The 21637-nt window shown below is 33.2% G+C and overlaps 1 protein-coding gene and 3 non-coding genes across 4 annotated transcripts; 1 reads left to right on the top strand and 3 right to left on the bottom strand.

Annotated features, from left to right (window-relative positions):
* Positions 1–3085: 3085 nt before the first annotated feature.
* LOC132281409 (extracellular ribonuclease LE-like) lies at positions 3086–4024 on the top strand. The gene is made up of 3 exons (XM_059783116.1): positions 3086–3196; positions 3348–3503; positions 3830–4024. Exons 1-3 carry the CDS (start codon positions 3086–3088, stop codon positions 4022–4024), a joined length of 462 nt encoding a protein of 153 aa, XP_059639099.1.
* A 1237-nt stretch (positions 4025–5261) lies between these two features.
* On the bottom strand, positions 5262–5420 carry LOC132287225 (U1 spliceosomal RNA). The gene has a single exon (XR_009472956.1). It is a non-coding gene; the product is annotated as a U1 spliceosomal RNA (small nuclear RNA).
* Positions 5421–6021: 601 nt separating this feature from the next.
* LOC132287224 (U1 spliceosomal RNA) lies at positions 6022–6182 on the bottom strand. Its single transcript, XR_009472955.1, has one exon. It is a non-coding gene; the product is annotated as a U1 spliceosomal RNA (small nuclear RNA).
* A 771-nt stretch (positions 6183–6953) lies between these two features.
* On the bottom strand, positions 6954–7114 carry LOC132287226 (U1 spliceosomal RNA). The gene has a single exon (XR_009472958.1). It is a non-coding gene; the product is annotated as a U1 spliceosomal RNA (small nuclear RNA).
* Positions 7115–21637: the final 14523 nt, after the last annotated feature.

Genomic DNA, 21637 nt, shown 5'->3' with positions numbered 1-21637 from the left:
TGGATATCTTGAGATTACATTTATGATGTTTAGTAATATAGATTTCATTGAAAGCTTAGTATGAAAATCTTGTGTGTGGCACTTATAATTACTTGTAGGTAGATTACTATATTTCATGATTTGTAATTATGGCCAATATTGATAATAAATTGATATAACATGATGTGTAATATCATTAACTTGCCACTTTAGACATGTAACCTTAAGACATGGGTTGTGTGGTTTTACCCTACTTGTGCTTGGTAGGTAGTTTCATGCATTGAGATTGCATAAATGTCATGAACTTGTTGATTTTTAAAAGCTTGTAAGGATATGAGATGTTGATGGTTAGGGTTTGGCTCTAGTACGGAGGATAAGAATTCTCCTAAGTCATAGTGCGCACTAGGTAGTACCTTGTGGGTCGTAATTACCCAAAATAACATGTATGGTCTCGTGGCCACATATCCTAGTCTTTCCATTATTTGATTTCGCATTATATTCTAAGTTGTAAATCATGGATTTCTTGTAGCCTGTGATTTGGTGATTTTAGTTTCAATGCGGTTAGTGTACTTGTTCATGTATACTTGGATGCTATGTGGTTGTCATTTTAAATATTTATATAACTTAAGATGATCCCTTAGAGTACCCTGAAAACATAGACATTAGGTGGAATGCACCCTTATGATGATCTATGTTTGGTTCACATTATACTTGAAACTATAGGGTATGCGCATGCACCACATCCTACGAGTAACTTGATTACTCACCCTAATTGTGTGGGCTATTTTACAGGTAAGGAGACAATATGTGTGGATGCTCATCATCCATAGGGGCTCATGAGTACTTAAAGCATTTTTATATATGGACATGCACTTGTTTAGCATGTTTTATCTTTTAAATGTTATATTTTGTATGCCATGGATGTATGGTATTTTAGAAGTTAAGATGGCTTCCTTTTTGTAATAAGTATCTAAATACATTTGGAAGTGTTCATTTTACATGTATGACATGAGGCCAAGGGCCATTAACTTGAAAGGTTACAAGTATGTTTCCTCTAAAACTCAAGTATTGCTATTGTAGCTTATTTGTGAGAAATGGAGGCTTTGTATGCTAAAACTTGTTAATGGAATGTAAAGAGGCTTTAGGCCATATTGGTACATCTATTTTATCATATTGCATGCACTTGCATACTCACTTTGACAAACAACACCATCATTGATGAAACAAAAACTTTAAGTAGCATTTTTAGGGAGTTTTACCCTATTCTGTTCTAGGGGCATTTCGGGTATTTCACAATGCGTTTTTTTCATTTTTCCTTTAAGTCACGTAGAAAACTCAATTTTGAAGGGGGTTTCTTCTTTGTGTTTTTCCAGAAAATGCCATCTTGGCCCTCAAAAATCCATATTTGTCCGAAAAATCCTTACTGCTAGGTTTTTCAGATTTTTAGTGCAAATGTACTTGGTACTATTCATCGACTTTTTTTTGAAAAGTGTGACGACCGATTCGAAACTTCCGAGGGTCTTGTGGGTGTATTTTAAGATTGCATTTTCAATTTAGTCAATTTAAAAACCTCCCGAAGCCCTATTTCCTTTCTTTGGGCAGTAGCTCGGAGAAATTTTTACCCCCTTAATCAGATTTTCTTGGGGCATTCTGAGCATTTTACAATGCATTTTTTTTTTTCCGTCTACGATCGGGGTAGGAAACTTGATTTTGAGGGGTGTTTCTTCTTTGTGTTTTTCCAGAAAATGCCATCTTGGCCCTCAAAAATTCATATTTGTCCGAAAAATCCTTTCTACCAGGTTTTGCAGATTTTTAGTGCAAATGTACTTGTTACTATTCATTGACTTTTTTTTGAAAAGTGTGACGACCGATCCGAAACTTCCGGGAGTCTTGTGGGTGTATTTTAAGATTGTATTTTCAATTTAGGCAATTTAAAAACCTCCCGAAACCCTATTTCATTTCTTTGGGCAGTAGCTCGGAGAAATTTTTACCCCCTTGACCAGATTTTCTTGGGGCATTCTAGGCATTTTACAATGCATATTTTTTTGTTTCCGTCGGCGATCGGGGTAGGAAATTTGATTTTGGGGGGGGGGGGTGTTTCTTCTTTGAGTTTTTCCAGAAAAGTCCGTTTAGATGCCCGTTTTTACTTTCAGTTGCAGCAGTAGTGGGTTGACGGCACTGTAGCTGTCACGGCCTTCGTCGGGCCGCCGCGACGTCGATTTTGTTTTTGACCTTTCTCCCCCATCCGGACTCCAAATCAAGTGAATTTTTTTTTTAAATTGATTAATTTTTCATTTTCTATCCAACGGTGTATTCGGTTGCACCCAGATATTTTTGAATAATTACCAGTTTACCCTTTTAGCTTTATTGCTCGTTTTTCTTTGTTTTGTCGTTTCTCCTTCGTCCGGAATCTGAATAATGAAATTCTTGAGTCCATCATGATTAGTTTTTCATTGTTTTCCCACTGGTGTGCTCGATAGCACTTGAATCAATTTTTTTGTAAAATGACCATTTTGCCCCTAGATTCCTTTTTGTCCGTTTTTTAAACGACACTTCCGCATTTCGGATCCGTTATCGGGTCATCTTTGGTCATCATTGATGCACCGGGTTTACAAAACTTGGGCCGTCACATAAAAAGCACAACTCAATGAGTTAGACATTTTTTTCCCTTCAAACAAATACAAGATAAGTTTTCTCTATTTATCTTTTCCTCGATCCAAACACATCATTAGGAACCATTTTTTTTTTTAATTTTTTTTTTTTTATGAAAGAGGGAGATAGGAGGGAAATAAAAGCTCAACTGGGTCGTTGGTATGTAAATTGAATTGGGTTGGTGTATTGTTTAATGAGAGCAAGATAGGCCATGACATCCACTCCGCGTGCTCAAAATTTTTTAGCGCAGAAGATCCAATCACATGAGTTGACCTTTCAATTGCCAATAAAATTATGACCCCAATACATTTTTAAATAAATAAACTAAAGCAACCATAAATTACAGTATTATATACAAACGGTATGGTCTATTTATAGAAATGATGATTCAACCAAATCCTTATATCAAGGGCCAAGGCCACAGTCCACACCATTCATAGCTAGTGAAACAACCATGAAATCAATCTCTTCCTTAGCTTCACTTCTTATCATTTGTGCTCTATCAGTTTCAACATATCCATGTTTTGCTGAGAATGGCATTGGTTTCTTCTACATTGTTCTTCAGGTACTGTCAAACTAACATTTCCAATTAACTGTAGTTTTTATATTTATATTGGATTGTTTGAGAAAGCTTATAAATTTCACCAAAATTGTCTACTTTATTGAGCTCACTGCATGAATTTCATTTTAATTAATTGTTCTCTGTGTGTATGTAGTGGCCAGGGTCATATTGTAATACAAAGCAGGGCTGTTGCTATCCCAAAAATGGAAAACCTGCAAATGATTTCAGCATAGGTGGACTATGGCCCTTTTACTTCAATGGCACATTCCCAACCTATTGCAATCCTCACAGCAGTTTTAATTTGTCTAAGGTTTGCTTACTGAAAATATTATGCATATAAGTTAATACAGACTTGATTTGTAAATAGAAATCAGCACCCAACAGCCCACTAACGCTATTGGTATGATCTGTAGCTCCTTCCCAAAGGGAGGTTGAGAGTTCATTATTGATCCGGGATTAATCGATGGATAAAATTTAAGTTAATTATTTTCAGATTATAATAAAGATATTCTTTTTGTTTTTTAATAACCATCTACCATCTAGTAGTTATACATGTGGTTCTTCATATAATCTATTGATTTTCCATGTTGTCCAGAGTGCTTATTTTATGAGCAATGGTTTCTTTTTCTGATATAGATTTCAGACCTGACCAAGATAATGCAACAAAATTGGCCATCACTCGCCTGTCCAAGGAGTGACAGTAAAAGCTTGTGGTCACGTGAATGGCAGAAATATGGGACCTGTTCAGAATCTCTACTCAATCAGCATCAGTACTTTGAGGCAGCACTCAATCTCAAGGAAAAAATTCACCTACTAAAGATACTTAATTAAGCAGGTAACATCCATTGACAATTTTCTGAATTAATGTATATAATCATTTATATTCCTAAATTCTGCTAACGTGACCGTTGCGATCCCATTGTAATAAAAAAAATTGAATAAAGATGACACATTTGTTTGCATGGTCTTTCCTAATTAGTTAGGACTACATAGTCCAGGACCACTTAATAATTTTTTCCGGAAAGGGTTAATGATCATTCATAATCTCCTCTATATATGTGTGTGTATTAATGAGTATTGCAAGTATGATTACAGGAATCCAACCCAATGGGGCATTTTATGAAGTAGGCACAGTATCAAATGTGATACAAGAAGCATTTGGCTACACACCAGGAATGGTGTGCAACAATGACAAATTAGGGAACAGTCAACTCTACCAAATTTACCTGTGTACAGACAACAAAGGGACTAGAATTGTAGATTGTCCAGGGATCCCAATGGGAAAATGTGCTTCAAAAATTAAGTTCCCTTCGTTTTGAGGGCATAAATAAAATGACCCAACCTCACCTCATATTTGCAAGTGTTTTATATGGATGTTGTTTGTATCATCAAATCAAACTGTCCCTGGTGCTCTGTTAATGTTGCTTTTAAAGAACTTTCTGGTATCATCAAATATAGTCTCTTTAATTAGAACCATCTAGAGGTTGTGACAATTGCAAACAAGGTTCCCTTACTCAAGGGTAAGAGATATAGAGCCCGTTTCGGGTACTGTTTGAATAAAAAAAACGTTTTATATTAATAAAGTTGTCAAAAAATTACAATCAGTTAAGTATTTGGTGACATATTATAATAAGTATTTTTTATAATTAATTTTAAAAAAAATTTATAATAATATCCTTTAATAAGATGCTACCATATTTGATAATAACAACTTTATTAAAAAATGAGTGTAATTGTCTTTATAAAAAATAAAAATGATATAATTGATTAATGAAAGAATTACCTAAAATATTCAATCTTTACTCATAACGCAGTTTTAAAAGTCTACGATATCCAAAAACTGCTAAGCAACCACTAATTAAAAATTGCTTCCAGAGGAGCCCAATTGATAGGGGGAAAAAACACTCTACAGTAACCATTAAAAGCGTTGTTTTTCTCAAACAGGTTTAGAGAGTGCTTAACTCAAATTTGACTAAATAGCCCCTCATAGAGTGTTAAGCCCGAATTTGACTATATTAGATTAGGAGCCTCACATAGAGTGCTAAGCTCAAATTTGACTAGATTAGGACAGGGGTTGCACGAGCACAGCCCCCACTACCATAAATTATGACGTAGGCTCCACCTTTTGGGCGGACCTTAGGCGAGCATCCCTCCCAAGTGCAATAAAGGTCACCAACCTAGGCCATGGGCCTTCTTGATCACCCATTGACCCCGTCTAGGTAAGTAAGTTTTTAATGGGCACTAGCATTCCCTAATATAAGCTTTGCATTGCCACTTCTGTTGTATATCTTATCGATGTGGGACAAGTCAAACCCATGGACACCTCCAATGGTCAAGCGCAATCACAACCCAAATTTCTTTTCACTTTTTAGTAATACTTCTTGAGTGGGAATTGTAAATCTATAGAATCTTAATTCATTAAATAATCAGAATATTACGATTTGGTACATCTATAGAATTAGCATAAGATTGCTTGCAACTTCAATTGTAGTGTAATTGTAATTCTATAATGTTGCGTTTAGTTTGCAAAAATGGAATGGACATTTCAACCAGTCTTTTATTTAGTATGCAATTTAAAGTGGAAATGGCCATTCTTTTGTAATGAAAATCTATAAAATGATATAATTGGCTAATGGAAAAGTTACCTAAAATATTCAACCTCTACTCATCACACAGTTTTAAAAGTCCACAATATCCAAAAACTGCTCAGCAACCATTAATTAAAAATTGCGCTCTCAAACGGACTCAGAGAGTGCTAAGCTCAAATTTGACTATATTAGATTAGGAGCCTCTCATGGAGTGCTAAGCTCAAATTTGATTAGATTAGGGCAGGGGCTACGCTAACGCAGGCCCCCACTACCACAAATTATGACGTAGGCTCCACCTTCTGGGCGGACCTTAGGCAAGCACCCCTCCTAAGTGCAATGAAGGTCACCAACCTAGGCCATGGGCCTTCTTGATCACCCATTGACCCCGTCTAGGTAAGTAAGTTTTTAATGGGCACTAGCATTCCCTAATATAAGCCTTGCATTTCCACTTCTGTTGTATATCTTATCGATGTGGGACAAATCAAACCTATGGACACCTCTAATGGTCGAGCGCAATCACAACCCAAATTTCTTTTCAGTTTCCAGTAATACATCTTGAGTCGGAATTGTAAATCTACAGAATCTTAATTCATTAAATAATAAGAATATTGTGATTTGGTACATCTATAGAATTAGCATAGGATTGCTTGCAACTTCAATTGCAGTGTAATTGTAATTCTATAATACTGCGTTTGGTGTGCAGGAATGGAATGGCCATTTCAACCATTCCTTTATTTGGTATGCAATTTAAAGTGGAAATGGTCATTTCATTAGAATGAAAATCCATAAAATGATACAATTGACTAATGGAATAGTTACTTAAAATATTCAACCTCCACTCATAACGTAGTTTTAAAAGTCCACATTAAAGGTATGATATCCAAAAACTGCTCAGCAACCATTAATTAAAAATTACGTCCAGAGGACCTAGACCATCCCGGGGGAGGACCCCAATTGGTAGGAAAAAAAAGAAAAAAAAAACCACTCTACGGTAACCATTAAAAGTAATTTTTTTTTTTTTTTTTCAAAATAAAAGCGCTCTCAAATAGGCTCGGAGAGTGCCAAGCTCAAATTTGACTAGATAGCCCCTCATAGAGTGCCAAGCTCAAATTTGACTAGATTAGATTAGGAGCTTCTTAAAGAGTGCTAAGCTCAAATTTGACTACATTAGGGCAGGGGTTGCGCGAACGCAGGCCCCCACTATCACAAATTATAGCGTAGGCTCCACCTCTTCGGCAGACCTAAGGCAAGCACCCCTCCCAAGTGCAATGAAGGTCACCAACCTAGGCCACAGGCCTTCTTGATCACCTATTGATCCCGTCTAGGTAAGTAAGTTTTTAATGGGCATTAGCATTCCCTAATATAACCCTTGCATTGCCACTTCGGTTGTATATCTTGTCCATGTGGGACAAGTCAAACCCATGGACGCCTCCAATGGTCAAGCGCAATCACAACCCAAATTTCTTTTCAGCTTTCAGTTGTACTTCTTGAGTTGGAATTATAAATCTATATAATCTTAATTCATTAAATAATCATAATATTGCGGTTTGGTACATCTATAGAATTGGCATAGGATTGCTCGCAACTTCAATTGCAGTGTAGTTGTAATTCTATAATGATGAGTTCACATTTCTTACATAATTCACCCCTAAATTTATATTTGTTAGTATCTTTATTTTATTTAATTAGTAGAAGTTTGTAATTGTATAGGTTATTTGTGATGTCCACCAAAAGATGACAAAAAGATTAAATTTAGAAAGAAAATGGTGGACAAATTAAAATTGGTAGATATGTATATATATTTTTACAGCCAACAACAGACACAAGGAGAACACTGGCGAAGGTGTTAGAGCGCTTCCTTATTCTACCTATGGTTTCAGGTTCCAGTCTTTAGCCAAAATTCAATCCTTTGCCACGTCATCACTAAACTAGGTCTCACATTTGTGGAAGGACACTTAAATGAAACTTATCTCTTTTTTTGGACAAAAATATCCCTTTACATGAAAAATTGACCAAATTACCCTTTGACCATTTATGAGACTTTTTTAACTTTACAATTCAATAAATTGGACCAATCTACCCTCATGAACAATTTATGCATAAAAAAAAATAATAATAAATAAATAAATAATAAAATAAAATTATATTGTTCACATTTTTTCTTTTTCTTTTTTTTGTTATTATTTTATAAATGTCCCAACTTCTAAAACAATGTAGACATCTAAAATGATTTTTTAATCCAATACATATATTTTAAATAAATTATATTTTGTTATTACTTCTTTTTTTTTTCTTTTTTATTTTTAAATTAAGATGCTTAATTCTTTCATCTTAAAAAATTAAACCAATCTCCTTTCCTTAAAAATAAAAAATATGGTATCAGTATAACTTTATGCATCTTAAATTAATATCAAATATTATGCATTTCCCAACATAAAAGGGGAAAAAATAATAATAAAAAAACAAATGAGAAAAAAGTAATAATAAAACAAAGGGAAAAAAAAAAAAAAAAAACAAAAAACAAAACAAAACAAAACAAAGACATGCATAAAGTTAAGATGCATAAAGTAATACTGGTACCTATTTTGTTTTATATTGGGAAATGCATAATAGTTGATATATAATTTAAGTTACATAAAATTATACTGGCACCATATTTTTTATTTTTAAGGAAAAGAGATTGATTTAATTTTTTTAGATGAAAGAATTAAGCATCCTAATTTAAAAATAAAAAAGAAAAAGAAAAAGTAAAAACAAAATATAATTTATTTGACATATATGTATTGGATCAAAAAATCATTTTAGACGTCTACCTTTTTAAGAAATTGGGACATTTATAAAGTAAAAAAAAAAAAAAGTGTGCAATATAAAGTTTTTTGTTTTTTTTTACTTTTTTTTTTATGCATAAATTGTTCATGAGGATAGATTAGTTCAATTTATTAAATTATAAAGTAAAAAATGTCTCATAAATGGTCAACAAGTAATTTGGTCAATTTATCATGTAAATGGGTGTCTTTATCTATTTGTGAACTTTCAGGGGATATCTTTGTCTAAAAAATAGGTAAATTTTTTTTGAGTGTCTTTTTATCAAACCACAGAGGATGTGGTTATACTTTATCCTAATATAATATATGTATTATGTATATATATATAATGTGTATATGTTGGGATGGTCAGCAAAGCAAAAGAAGAAAGAGAAAGCTTACCTTTTAACCCCAAAAATAAATAAATAAATAAATAAATAAATTTGGTGGAATGATGGAAAGCAAGAGAGAGAAAAGGTGGTGAAGAAGTGGAAGGAAAGTGGCTGTTCCAATGTTAATAAAATAGAAAGAAGATGGATGGAGCACCAAAAGATGGAAAATGCAATTGAGTTTCAGCTATTAAAAGCCCAGCACAGAATATACAGAAAAAAACATATACTTGGACACAGAGAGGAGTGCTGAGGGTGGAGTTCGCAGAAGGGGTTCTTGCCCCTTCCAAGTGTTTCTTTTTATTTTTGTTTATTTCATGCTTTATTTTTAGTATGTATTTTTAGTGTTGAGGAGGACACCACTAGTTAATGAAATAATTTTCTGATTTTTATTTATTTAATTTCTCTTAAAATGATTTTAATGTTTATGATTTTTGCTTCAAATGATTTAATTGGATTTTAGAACTTTCACCATTAATATCATGTATTCTTGATTGTTAGAGTAATTCTATATCCAATTGATTAAAGCTTGATTTCTAAACTCTTGATAATGAATTTATTTGATCTTGTGTTTTTCATTGGATTGGATACATTTGATGCTTAGAAAATTATTTTTTAATCCTATGTCTTTCATGTTTTGGATACACATGATTCTTTTGAATTTATTCTTTTAAGCGAAGTAAATTCTACTCTTAAATTATGAAGCAACCTGAGTGACACCCGAATTGTTTCTCTTACTTGAGAATTAGTAAATGAGAATTAGGAGATTATGGATTTAATCTTGGTGGACTCCTATACTTTAGTTATTCATGTTTATATTTATTTTAATTGTTTAGTTTAATTTCAAAATCTATTCTTCTACCACTTTGATTAATAGGTTAGATTTAAATTAACTTAGATTCATAATAGTTTTTCATCATAGCATTCCTTTGGGTTCAACCCTGTTTATCACTATACATTTTTAATAAAGTCATTGTAAGAAAATAAATTATTTTTTGTACGGAGTGTATCCACAATGACAATATCACAAAATACACTGTCGTCATATAATGTTGTGTTTGGTGTGTATGAATGGAATGGAATGGCCATTCTAACCATTTATTTGTTTGGTATGTAATTTAAAGTAAGAATGATCATTCTATTGGAATGAAAATCCATTTTACAACTAAACCTATGAAATGGTCATTCCATTCCTAAATAAAAAAAAAAATTTAAATTAACTTCCCAAAAAACTCTCATATCCAAATTTAAGAACCACCACTACCTTCCACCACAACCACCTTTGCCTTTCACCACCACCACCACCAACTTCCACCACTACCACCACCACCAACTTTCACCACCGTTTTCCACCACCACCAACGCCACCACCTTTCTTTGTCGCAACCACCACTACTACCGCCATCGCCTTTCACCACCGCCACCACTGCCACCGCCTTTCAATACCATAGCCACCACCTTCCACCACCGCCGCCATAGTCTTTCACCACCGCCACAATCTTTTACTACATTCACCACCTTCCACCACCACCGCCGCCACCGCCACTATTTTCAACCGCCACGGCATTCCATCACCACCACCACTACTGCCATCACCTTCTACCACCGCCGCCTCCACCGCCTTCCACCACCGCCGCCGCCGCCTCCTTCCACCACCACCGCTTTCGACCACCTTCCACCACCACCGCCGCCACCTCCATTGGCTTCCACCGCCGCCACGTACGCCACTATCTCCTTCCTCCACCACCACTTACACCACTATCGCTTTCCACCTTCACCACCATCCACCATCGCCACTGTCACTATTTATTTTTAAAAAATTATAAAAGAATGTCATTTTGTTAATTTAATTTATTTGTCAGTAAGAGAGATATTTTGGAGAACTCAATGTGAAATTTATTCCATTCTAAATTTTACATTAGTCCAACCAAACACTTGAATGGTTATTATCATTTTATTTGTACATATTTCATATTTACAACTAAATAATAGAATGAGAATAGTTATTCTATTCCATCCCATTCCTACTTACATTTTATTTCATTCCTACACACCAAACAAACACAAACGTAATTTATCACATAATCTGAATGTTGGCATTTGGTGTAGCTCTGGAATTGGCATAGCATTGCATGCAGGGACTGTCAGAAATATTCGAGTTGGGGGCCAAGCACTATATAACTACAATTACTAAAAAAAATTTAAAAAATATAAATATAAATTATTACGATCCTGTCTATTATGTTGCATTCTTGAAACTTTTATACCATTGGGCTCAATGGTCAAAGTGTGCAAGCTTAGTGAGAACACCCACACCATAATTTTTTTGTATTTTTAATATAATTTAAATAATGAGGAAGTACTTATAACCTTAAAAAAAAAATTTATAAAAGACAATTTGAAGAAATAAGTAGACGAGACTAATTCAAAAAATAATAATAATAATAATAAATAAATAAATTAGCATCCATTTTGTAGTAAGGACTAAGGACTATCACTATAATGAAATTAAATTTTCTTTTAATAAATTTGAATTTTTAAACTAAGAATAAAAAGTTATTAATGAATTTTCGAGAGGTCATATGTAAGTTTTTTAAACTCCAACTTTGACAATAAGGATAAATTACAATGACCTTCCTTGATATGTAATATAAAAAAAAAAAAAATTCAAAAAAAAAAAAAAAAAAAAAAAAGGAATACAAGAAAAAAATCTATAAAAAATTTAGAAAATTTTGGGAGACCCTAAACCCACCTTGGCTCCACCCTGATTGTTTAATACGCCAATGGCTTGTTTGGATGCACAAAACAACTTTTGGAAATGAAAATGAATTGATCATCATTTATTTTATTTTTTATTTTTTTTTATCCTGACAAGAAAACTGTCATGCCATTCGGCATTTACAAAGTAAGAACAAAAGACTATACACAAAGAAATACAGACACCAATAACAATCCAAAGCAAAATTAACATCCACGTATGTCAAGATCATAGTTTTGACAACATCATAAATTAAGAAGGTGTCAACAAAGCCAAGGATCGGACCCACCGGAAATGAAAATAGAACCTCAAAACTATTATGTCCAAACGTTAGTCTTGAAGTCCGTGGGGAACCCATCAAAAAAAGCTACAGAACGACCACCGGAGCTGACCCAAAGGGGACCGAACACGAATTGATCTGATCATCATAATATATATGTTTATAGTACCTCCATCGACTACCATCTCTCTGAATTAATTATTGAAAAAAGAAAAATTCGAGTATGTCAAAGTTCTAGTACCATCAATCAATGGGTGTGAAACACGGGTTCCACTATGATTTTTTAACTCTGATGAGTTAAAACAATATAATTTCTTCATGGTAAAGAGTCAAAGATACTCACCACATTCTTCTCTCTTTTGTAGCTATTGGGTGTAGAGTTCCGGTCAAAACCTTTACCGACCGGGCAAAAGGAAACAATTCAATACGAAATGCAAGAAAAACAGTCATATTATACAACATATACGAATACAATCATAAACACCGTACAAAGACAAACAAATCAAAAAACAATACAATAAAAATTGAAAAACAGGTCTCCGATTTGTTGAGAAATAAGTCAAAAAACACCAGTGGACTACCCAGGGAGAGCAGCAACGGGAGTGACCCAAAGGTCAGGCCATCAGTTCCAAAACTGCATCCACAAGCCCAAACCCTGCACAAAAAGGTGGGGACACTAAAACATGGCATAAATCAAGGATCTAGCCGAAGACAAAATACCAGATTCACACTGTCAAGCCAAAAGCAAGCCAAACTAGGAACAGATCTAACAAAACAGTAGCAAAACGACGTGAAACCATCCACCGAGCAAAACTATGTACACCACGTCGAGTTTATTTATAGGTGGGAAGCAAGGAGGGACCCCTCCCCACTCCCATGGGATGGAGTGGGGAGCAGAAGTGAGAAGATGAAAGGTAGGCCGCTGAGGGTTTGAGAGAGGCAAAAGAAAAAGTAGAAAGAGAAAGAAAGGCATAGGCCTCTTGTGTCAATTTGTATTAATTCAATACGACATTGTTTCAGTCAAATTCAATAATAATTAAACATGTACAATTGCCTTGTTATTTGGTGCAGTATTACAAGGTTGCTAATCTGTTCATTATTTTCTCTTAAACTATTTGTGATGGTAAGACTTAATTTATATATACAAAATTGCTTTTCGATTCGGATGACCCCTTACAACACCTACTACAATGTGATAATATACAAGACAATTTTAAATATAGCCGTAAGTAATATTTGCAAGTGTCAAATATACGTTCATCCACGTGACAATGCCACATCATCAATAGTAATTCGCATAACAAAAGTCAAACCGTGAACAGTACTTCCAACAAAAGGTCAAAAAACTTGAAAAAGGCCCGAGCCACTTAACTTGCCATTTGCTCCCATATAACTTATCCCATTTTAATTAACATTGTCTTGATAGTTATTTGAGAAATTTAATTGTCCTAGCATGACATCATTCATCCTCTCACTTGGCCTATAAAAGGAGATGCTCCAAGGCCTAGGAGGAGATAGCAAAACAAGAAGAAACTAACCTAGTGAGCTCTAATGCTCTGTTACACCCATACTTTCTTCATACCCTCTAGACCATCACCAAGGGTGTCATCTTCTTTCTCTTGCTCCCTTTGAAATTTGTCCAGACTTTCACTTCTCTCAATTTACTTTGAATTCTACCATGTTACGATTAATGCCTTATTTTATATTTAAGAACCCTAATGTCAATTGTTCAATTCGTGCAACCAATTGCAATCTAGTCATGACTTCACGAATTAGTTGCATACACCTTCGTTGAGTCTCCATACGGATTCTGATAGGTGTATGCAGCTAATTTGTGAAATCACGGTTGAATTGCTAACTTATTTGGCGAATTCTATTAATAGCTTTAGGCTTGAAGGTCGGAAGACGCCACTGATTCAGATTGTGCAGCAATTTGAATATTGTAGGCATCGAACTCTAACCCTCATTCATCAATATTGTCTACATATATACGCTTATATATACGCTTATGTAATATAGTAAATGATTTGTATTTTAGTGTTTCTTTACCATTTGAAGTTTTTTTAAAATTAGAATCTCAATAGCCAACGTGTTCTGGCCTTCAAGTCTCAAACTATAACACTAATCTTTTATTTTATTTTTGGAGGGTCGCACTACTATCCTTCTTGTTCCTATGAAGACTTGGAACGTAACACAGAATTGTCAAGAGAGCAGCAAGCAAAGCTGCCCATCTTGCCAGCCAAAAGTTGCTCTTGGAATGCATGCAACTACTAAACCTTTATTAATGTTAGATGGACATTTAAATACCATTGAAACATACTCATACTCCTTCACCTACACGATGATACATTTATGCTTGTTGGAAGACTAGTGATACTGTGACCGAAAGTTTCCACCGAATTCAACTTGGCCTAGGGATAAATTATAATATTAAATGGACCGTTAAATTAAAGAAAGTTGACTAAAACCTATATATTTCTGACCCAAATCGCTTTTTAACGCCTAACTAAAAAATAATAATAATTAAAACTTATACATTTCTGACCCAATTACTTAGTTGTTGGCCAGAACCATTTGTCTAAAAACCGTGTAATAATTTCTCCCTTTTCTGGGTATGCAAAAATATACTTTATCAGTGATAAGTGTAAAACTCATAAAATAAAATATAAAATAAAATAACTAGGTTTCATCTACAACAACTATAGCCATAAAGGAATTTCCCTTTCTTCTCTTGTATTCTTTCCCAAAATGAACAAGACCACCATTTCGTTCTTAGTCCTACACTATCTCCATCTTCATCAATACATATTATTTCTGAATTTTTTTCCTTACGATTTTTGAATTTTTATCTAGAAGAGGGAGAAGTGAGAGAGTGCATATCATTTTTTTTCCCAAGTACTGTTTCATAATTTAATTCAGTACTTCATTTTAAATAAATTAATAAAGTGTGTTTCATAGTACAATATTAATATATCACTTGAAAGAATAAGTATTACTCCATACTAAATAAATTTTTAAATGATTGAAATTCACTATCACATAGCAAAGTAATTTTCAATTTATATTTAGCACTTAAAATTTTAAGTACTTAATTTTAAGTTTTATCGAACATCAATCTTTACAAATTTATTCAATTTGGAAAAAAATTCCTTTAATTTTTATGCTTCCATTCGGAATGATCAAAGAGATTTTATGAAGATGCATTAGAAGCAAAAAGAGGAGAAAAAATGGGATAACTTTCTTTCTTCACCCCACAAAAATTGAGAGTCATTCACTTTGATCCGAGAAGAACTTGAACCCTCATGCTTTCATTGTCTAAAAGGTAAAGAATATACCCTTGAACTATAACCATTTACAAAAGTTCAAAAGAGAAAAAATTCACATAAAAAACTTATCATAACTTTTATAAGCAATTTCAAACATAAGATGATTTCCTTATATATATATATATATATATATACTAGCAAAAAAACACGCGCCATGCACGTGAGGGAAGTGTTTGTATGAGTATTGTAAAGTAAAAAAATTATGAAAGATTACAATAAAAATATAAGACAAATTTTAATGAATAAAACTAATTAATTCGTGTATATCAAAGACCATTGTGTTAGACATGAAGTTTTATTTTTATTATTATTATTTTTAATTCTAGGAGGAAAAGAAGGAGAGTTGAAGAGTTCTATGAATAGAAAAATAGTGGATGAATCTAAATTATACAATCAACTATTTTAGTTAAATTATTTTTTATTTTGATATAAATAAAACCACGAAACAAAAGTATTAAAAAATATATATAATTCTTGTAATGATAATTTCAAATTTAGAAATTAGTTAAATGTTATGCTACCATTCTATCAATTAAGTTTCAATTGGTCACTATTAGCAAGAGATTATTATAAATATATAACAAATAGCAAGTGGTTAAAAATCGTTTAAATTTTGTCCTGTAATTATTTTTCAAATCTGTTAAATCAATTTTAAATATAAATCTTGTTAAATATTAGTACTCAAAATTTGAAAAACAAAACATAGAAAAAAATGAAAATACTCTTTGTAATATAACATAGAGGCATAAAAATTATTGCGTGTTTTTAGATTCACTTGAACATCAATTTCATATATAAATATACCTTTCATTGAAAAAAGAATGATTATTATTTGGCAACTTGGGATTTCACGATGTAAATAACTTTGGAGTTTGAGAGAAAATTAGCCAAACAGGAAAGGAATACACCTAGAGATGTGAGTGGCCAAGTTAACTTTATATTAAATTTTAAAAGTAGATTTTGAGTCTAACAACAATGTTTCTAGTAAAATTGGCAAATGGAGAAGGATACATAGCTAAAGGTGTTGCGTAAAAGAGTGGGGAAAAAAAATCTACACATACATTATAAATTAGTCAAATAGTAATGCATGTTAGTAAAACCGGAAATATATGATTAATAATTCATAAAAAGTTTATAAAGTTTCCACTAACAAGATTCACATACAATAAATATACTTTCACTTCGTTATGACAGTTATCACCATAATGTGATTATGTGATCACCTAAAAATTAATAAAGGAACGAAAGTAAAATAAAATATTCCAATTTTGATTCTAAAATTTATATTAGATAATGATGCGCAAACAAAAATAAAAAATATCCAAAATTGAGAGTCAAGATCCAAAAAATAAAAATAAAAATAAAAACTTAAGATTCGCAAATCCCAAGTGTATGAGAGATTCTAATTGAATTATTAGACGTACAGGAAATTCTTTTTGATTATTTCCAACATGAATCTCAATTTGTTTTTAGCATTACGAAGAAGTAATTGATTAAGCCATTGACAAGAGTTCTATGGAAACTTCTTCGGGGGTATTCAGGAAGAACAGGCTCATTCGAACCAAATCAAACCAAATCAAACGTATACGGAACAACCATAAAACAAACTTTTTTGTCCACAAAAACAGTCCAAAAGATGTTGATCGTAAGTGAGAAGATTGGTTACGGAAAAAGAGAAAAATGGATTCGTATTCACATACATGAGAATTATATAGGAACAAGAATAATGTCTTCCGGAATTCAAAAAATACCCTCCATTTTATTTTATCAATGATGTAATGTATCACAAAATTCCAGATGTTGATGTAGTATCCCAAAAGCACCTTGTGAATCTTTAGAAAACATTATAGCATAACATTGGGATTCTTTAGAAACATTATAATTATTCTTTAGGAAAAAAGTGGACTAATCAATATCTAGATTAAAAAAAAAATATGAAGAAAAATAAAGAAAAAACCAGCGACCCAACTCGTTCAAAATTAAGAAGAAACAAAACACAAAGAAGAATTGAGGTACAAACCAAAATAATTAATAATCTAAATAACTTGACCAAATAATCAGTAGATACCTGTGATTAAATAAAAAATAAATTAATACAACGTATACTCCTAGTCAAAGAAGTACTACAACGCCATGAAGTACAAGAAAGCACAATATTTATTTGTTGATATATCTAAATGAAATCCAACGATCTTTTTTATCATCACCACACCTAATTATAGAACAGTTGGATATATAAATTCATCACTCTGAATTAAACCAAATAAGATATTCGAAAAAATCACACAACCCTCACCAGTTTATTTATTTGTATTGACATTCTCTTCACGGATGATTTTGGCAATGACAGACAATTGGAGTAGAGAGAGAGAGAGAGAGAGAGAGAGAATGGTAAAAAATATATATATTGTCCTTATTCTAATTTGTCATTTTAATGTGATTAATTCAGGAAAAAAAATAATGTGATTAATTTGATGTCGGTAGGAATTCCAAACTGAATAGGAAGGAGTAAACAATTACTGTATAATTATTGTTAGTAAAAAAAAAACTTTAAACAACTATTGTTAGTAAAAAAAAAAATACCTTTTAGAATTCCGAACCGAATAGAAGTTTGTACACCCAAATTTTGATTCCGGAAAACCTGGAACTAGGGATAACAATAATTTTATTAAATAATATTAGAAAATAAATGAAAATAAATGAGTACAGTTGTCTGTTAGAATCTCCTTGGAACTTCAGAAGCTTGATCTTGGGCCGGTGGTTGGATTTTATTTGAGTTCTTCAAAATAGAAGAAAACTCAAATGGATTAGCTTGTTGTTCTTCTTCTTCAAAAACTTCAGTCTTTGTTGAGTCAGAGCTGTGGTAGAGCTTCAATGTTCTGTTTGTCTCTTTCTATGTATGTTTGTGTCTCTATAGGTGTCCTTTCTTTTGTAAGATGGCCTTGTATTTATAGGTCAAGGGTTGGGTCGTTTAATTTGGAAACTCCCCAATATTGTGCGATTCTTCCATAAATAAGGGATTTGTTTCTTTTTAAATGGAAATCAATTCAAATTCAAGTTTGAATTCATTTGAATTTTACCGCACTTTTCTTTAAAGATTTGAACCTTCAAGATTTTGACACATGTCCATTGATGGGACCCATGTTTGTAGAATTTAATTAATCAAAGAATATTTGACTTCTTAACCAATCCGACGGTGATTAAATCATCACAAATATTAATTAAAGAATATTTGACTTCTTGACCAATCTGACGGTAATTAAACCATCACAAATTTCAAGCGTCTACAAATTGCCCCCCACTTCATAGCTTGGCAACATGTATGCTTGCCATGCATGGATGGCGAGCTTCGAAGTGTCTTAGCCACCAAGTATATCCTAGCTCCACTAGGCAGATTCCATCCTTTGGTGTGACTTAGAGGTTTTTTTTTTTTTTTTTTGCCCGCTATCTTGTAAACTTCCACCAACTTGTTCTATCACAATGGAAAGCCGAGAGATTTCCTTTCTTCTTAATCTCTAAATATATATATATATATATATATATATTGTCTCTTTTGGTAGGCTATACCAGTAAATCAATGTATTAAGGAAACCTCTCAACTTAGTAATTTTCCTTGACTTGATTGGGCTCACATGGCCTATTCTCAATAGGTAATGAAAATTTTCATTATCTATATTGACTTCCCTTCTTTGGTGAGCAATTTCCGCAATGATATGGTAGCTAACAGAATCTCCTTTCCAGCATGGTGGTGTCGTATAGAGAATATATTAGGTGACCAAAATTTGTGTAGGAAAAGATTGACCAAAGTTGCCATCTTTACAATGAATCTTTGACTCTTTATACATATATATTCATATATATATATTATGGATCACCAAAAGCCAACCCACATCACCTGCTTATTAGCAATGCCCATAATTACTTGAGGTGGTGGGGAAGAGTAAGGAAAGCTGACTCTTGTATTCCTTCCTTTTCTACTCTCTCTGTTTAGCTGATATGGAAAGTTGGCAATACGATGTAACAATGGGTTGATTTTGCGCCAAACAAAATCAATGCGAATATATTGGGCACAATCCCAATATATTGGGCACAATCCCACACTTGCCATGTAAACCTTTTTTCTTTTTTTCTTTTTTTGGGTAAATCAATTTATTAAAAACAAACAACGAACAAATACACAGCTACTCAAAAAGATAGCCCAAAAAAGAAACAACAAACAAGACACTAAGGCCCAACAAACAAGCCCGAAACCTTTGAAGGTTTACATGGCTAAAAAGGCAGCCCAAAAAAGAAACAACAAACAGGACACTAAGGCCCAACATACAAGCCCGAAACCTTTGAAGATTTACATGGCTATGGTTTAAGCCATGTAAACCTTTGACTAGCTGTATTTCTTCAATTTATTCTTTGCCATTTTTATCTTGGATCAAATCTTTTATCCAGCACTGACCATAGGAATATAAATCTTCAAAATTTCGACAACGTACTCTAAATGGCAATTTGCTCCCATCCGGTACCTCAATTCTAATGCCTTAATAAGTATCGAAAGAAAATCTTTCTTTTATGTCAAGTCGGTTTTGCAAATAAAGAATGGCCTTCTGATTATATCATTATCATGTTGACATTTTTTTTTTTTTTTTTTTTGACCTTCCTTTCCTGCATTAAGAATACAAGAAAACTCAAGTGACAGACCAGCTCCCGCCTTCTCTTAGTTTCCATATATGTGTATGTTTCCTTCCTTGGTCGTATTTCTCCCAAGTTCAAAGTCAGGATACGACATGATTGTTCCATTGTTCAAAGTCAGGATACGACATGATTGTTACTAACAATGCAAACTCATAAAGCAATTTCGATTTTTTTTTTTTTTTTTTTTTTTTTTTTTTTTAGTATAGAGAGAATCTTGCCATCTCTTGCATTAGGAAACTTCTTTCTTGCTCCACCGGGGTATCGGAGATTTCATTTTGCTTTCCATCACAGGCATTTTGACCAATCCAAAATCTTGAGATTGTATCTCATGGGAATCCTGTCAAGAAAGGAAAAGTCAGATTTCTTGAATGGAAACAAATGGGTCTCTCCAATGGTAAGCCGCACAATGAGAGGAGTGACTTCGGATTTTCAAGCAATGGGTGACACCGGCCCTTTATAAAAATGGCTCTTAGTCTTTATACAATAGACCCTTATGAGCACAAACTGATAATTCTTATGTCTTTTTTTTGGTTACATTTCTTCTCTGCCAACGTCCACGGTGTTGTGCAGTGAGAGTGAGCAGATAGAGAAGCATGTTGGTGTGCTGGGTTGTTGCATGTGGAATGGTTCGACTCCATATACGAGACCAAATTTTGCAGAAGTGCAGGAAACCCTCTTTCGCGACTTGTGTCACCAATCTTCGGAATTTGACAAGTTTCTCTTCTTATGCAAATTTCTATTCAAATTACTTTACTGATACAATATGTTTTCCTTTACACTGTCTTTGACTGATATGCTCATCTGTACGTGGCATGTATACTGGTCCAACACAAAAGACAATGTGCTCTGATCACCTTTTTTCTTTTCTTTTTTCACTCCTTTGCTTTAATGAATAGTTCACATGATATATGCATATCGCGAAAGACCAACTGCACTCTTGTGACCCATCAACATGAATTTCTTTCTAAATACAAATGGGATTTTTTTGTTTTTTTTGAACACCAATGTATTCGAACCAGGTGATTCAAGCACCTTGACTGGCATAGATTCATTGAGCGATAATCTGCAACACTTTTTTGACTTTTTCTGTCAGGCTATTTTATTTTCGCAGCACATATATCAAACACATTTTTGGCCTTGCTTTACTGACAATTACCCCATTTTTTTTTTTTTTTCTCGTTACATTATAATGAACTGGGTCTACATGATCCGCTATACACATGCAAGCTTCAAGCATTTCCTATCAGCCTATATTTTTTAACAGTTCAATCATGAATGAGCTTGTCTAAGAAAATCGATTTAATGAACTTCTCACCATGTTGGCCCTGCTCCTTTACACTACTATGCCACAGTCCTAGTTTTGGGTTTCTTCCAGACCATCACTATTAATCAACCATTATCCAAAATCTGATAATTTACATTCCGTGCAAATTTCTTTATAAAAGATTTGACTTCAATATTCATATATACTCACAGTATTGATCCCAATTTGGCATACTAACATAATCTCCCTTCATACTCATGATGGATATGCATTATATATATTTATATATTTGGTTGGAACCTGAAGAACTTTGAATAGTCATATAAATCTATGACTGGAAGCAATTTCT

The sequence above is a fragment of the Cornus florida genome, unplaced genomic scaffold (assembly GCF_030987335.1).
Source record: "Cornus florida cultivar Cherokee Brave unplaced genomic scaffold, ASM3098733v1 CherokeeBrave_3.0.0_Hap2_Chr11, whole genome shotgun sequence".
Classification (NCBI taxonomy): domain Eukaryota; kingdom Viridiplantae; phylum Streptophyta; class Magnoliopsida; order Cornales; family Cornaceae; genus Cornus; species Cornus florida.
The sequence above is the reverse complement of the archived record's forward strand: the minus strand, read 5'-3'. Positions and strand labels throughout refer to the sequence as shown.

What these genes read in the sequence shown, in the direction of transcription:
- LOC132281409 (XM_059783116.1), top strand. Translation starts at nt 3,086, where the DNA reads ATGAAATCAATCTCTTCCTTAGCTTCACTTCTTATCATTTGTGCTCTA. An exon ending in TCTTCTACATTGTTCTTCAG is followed by an intron (nt 3,197 to 3,347) that starts GTACTGTCAAAC and finishes GTGTGTATGTAG; the next exon opens with TGGCCAGGGTCATATTGTAA. An exon ending in GCAGTTTTAATTTGTCTAAG is followed by an intron (nt 3,504 to 3,829) that starts GTTTGCTTACTG and finishes TTTCTGATATAG; the next exon opens with ATTTCAGACCTGACCAAGAT.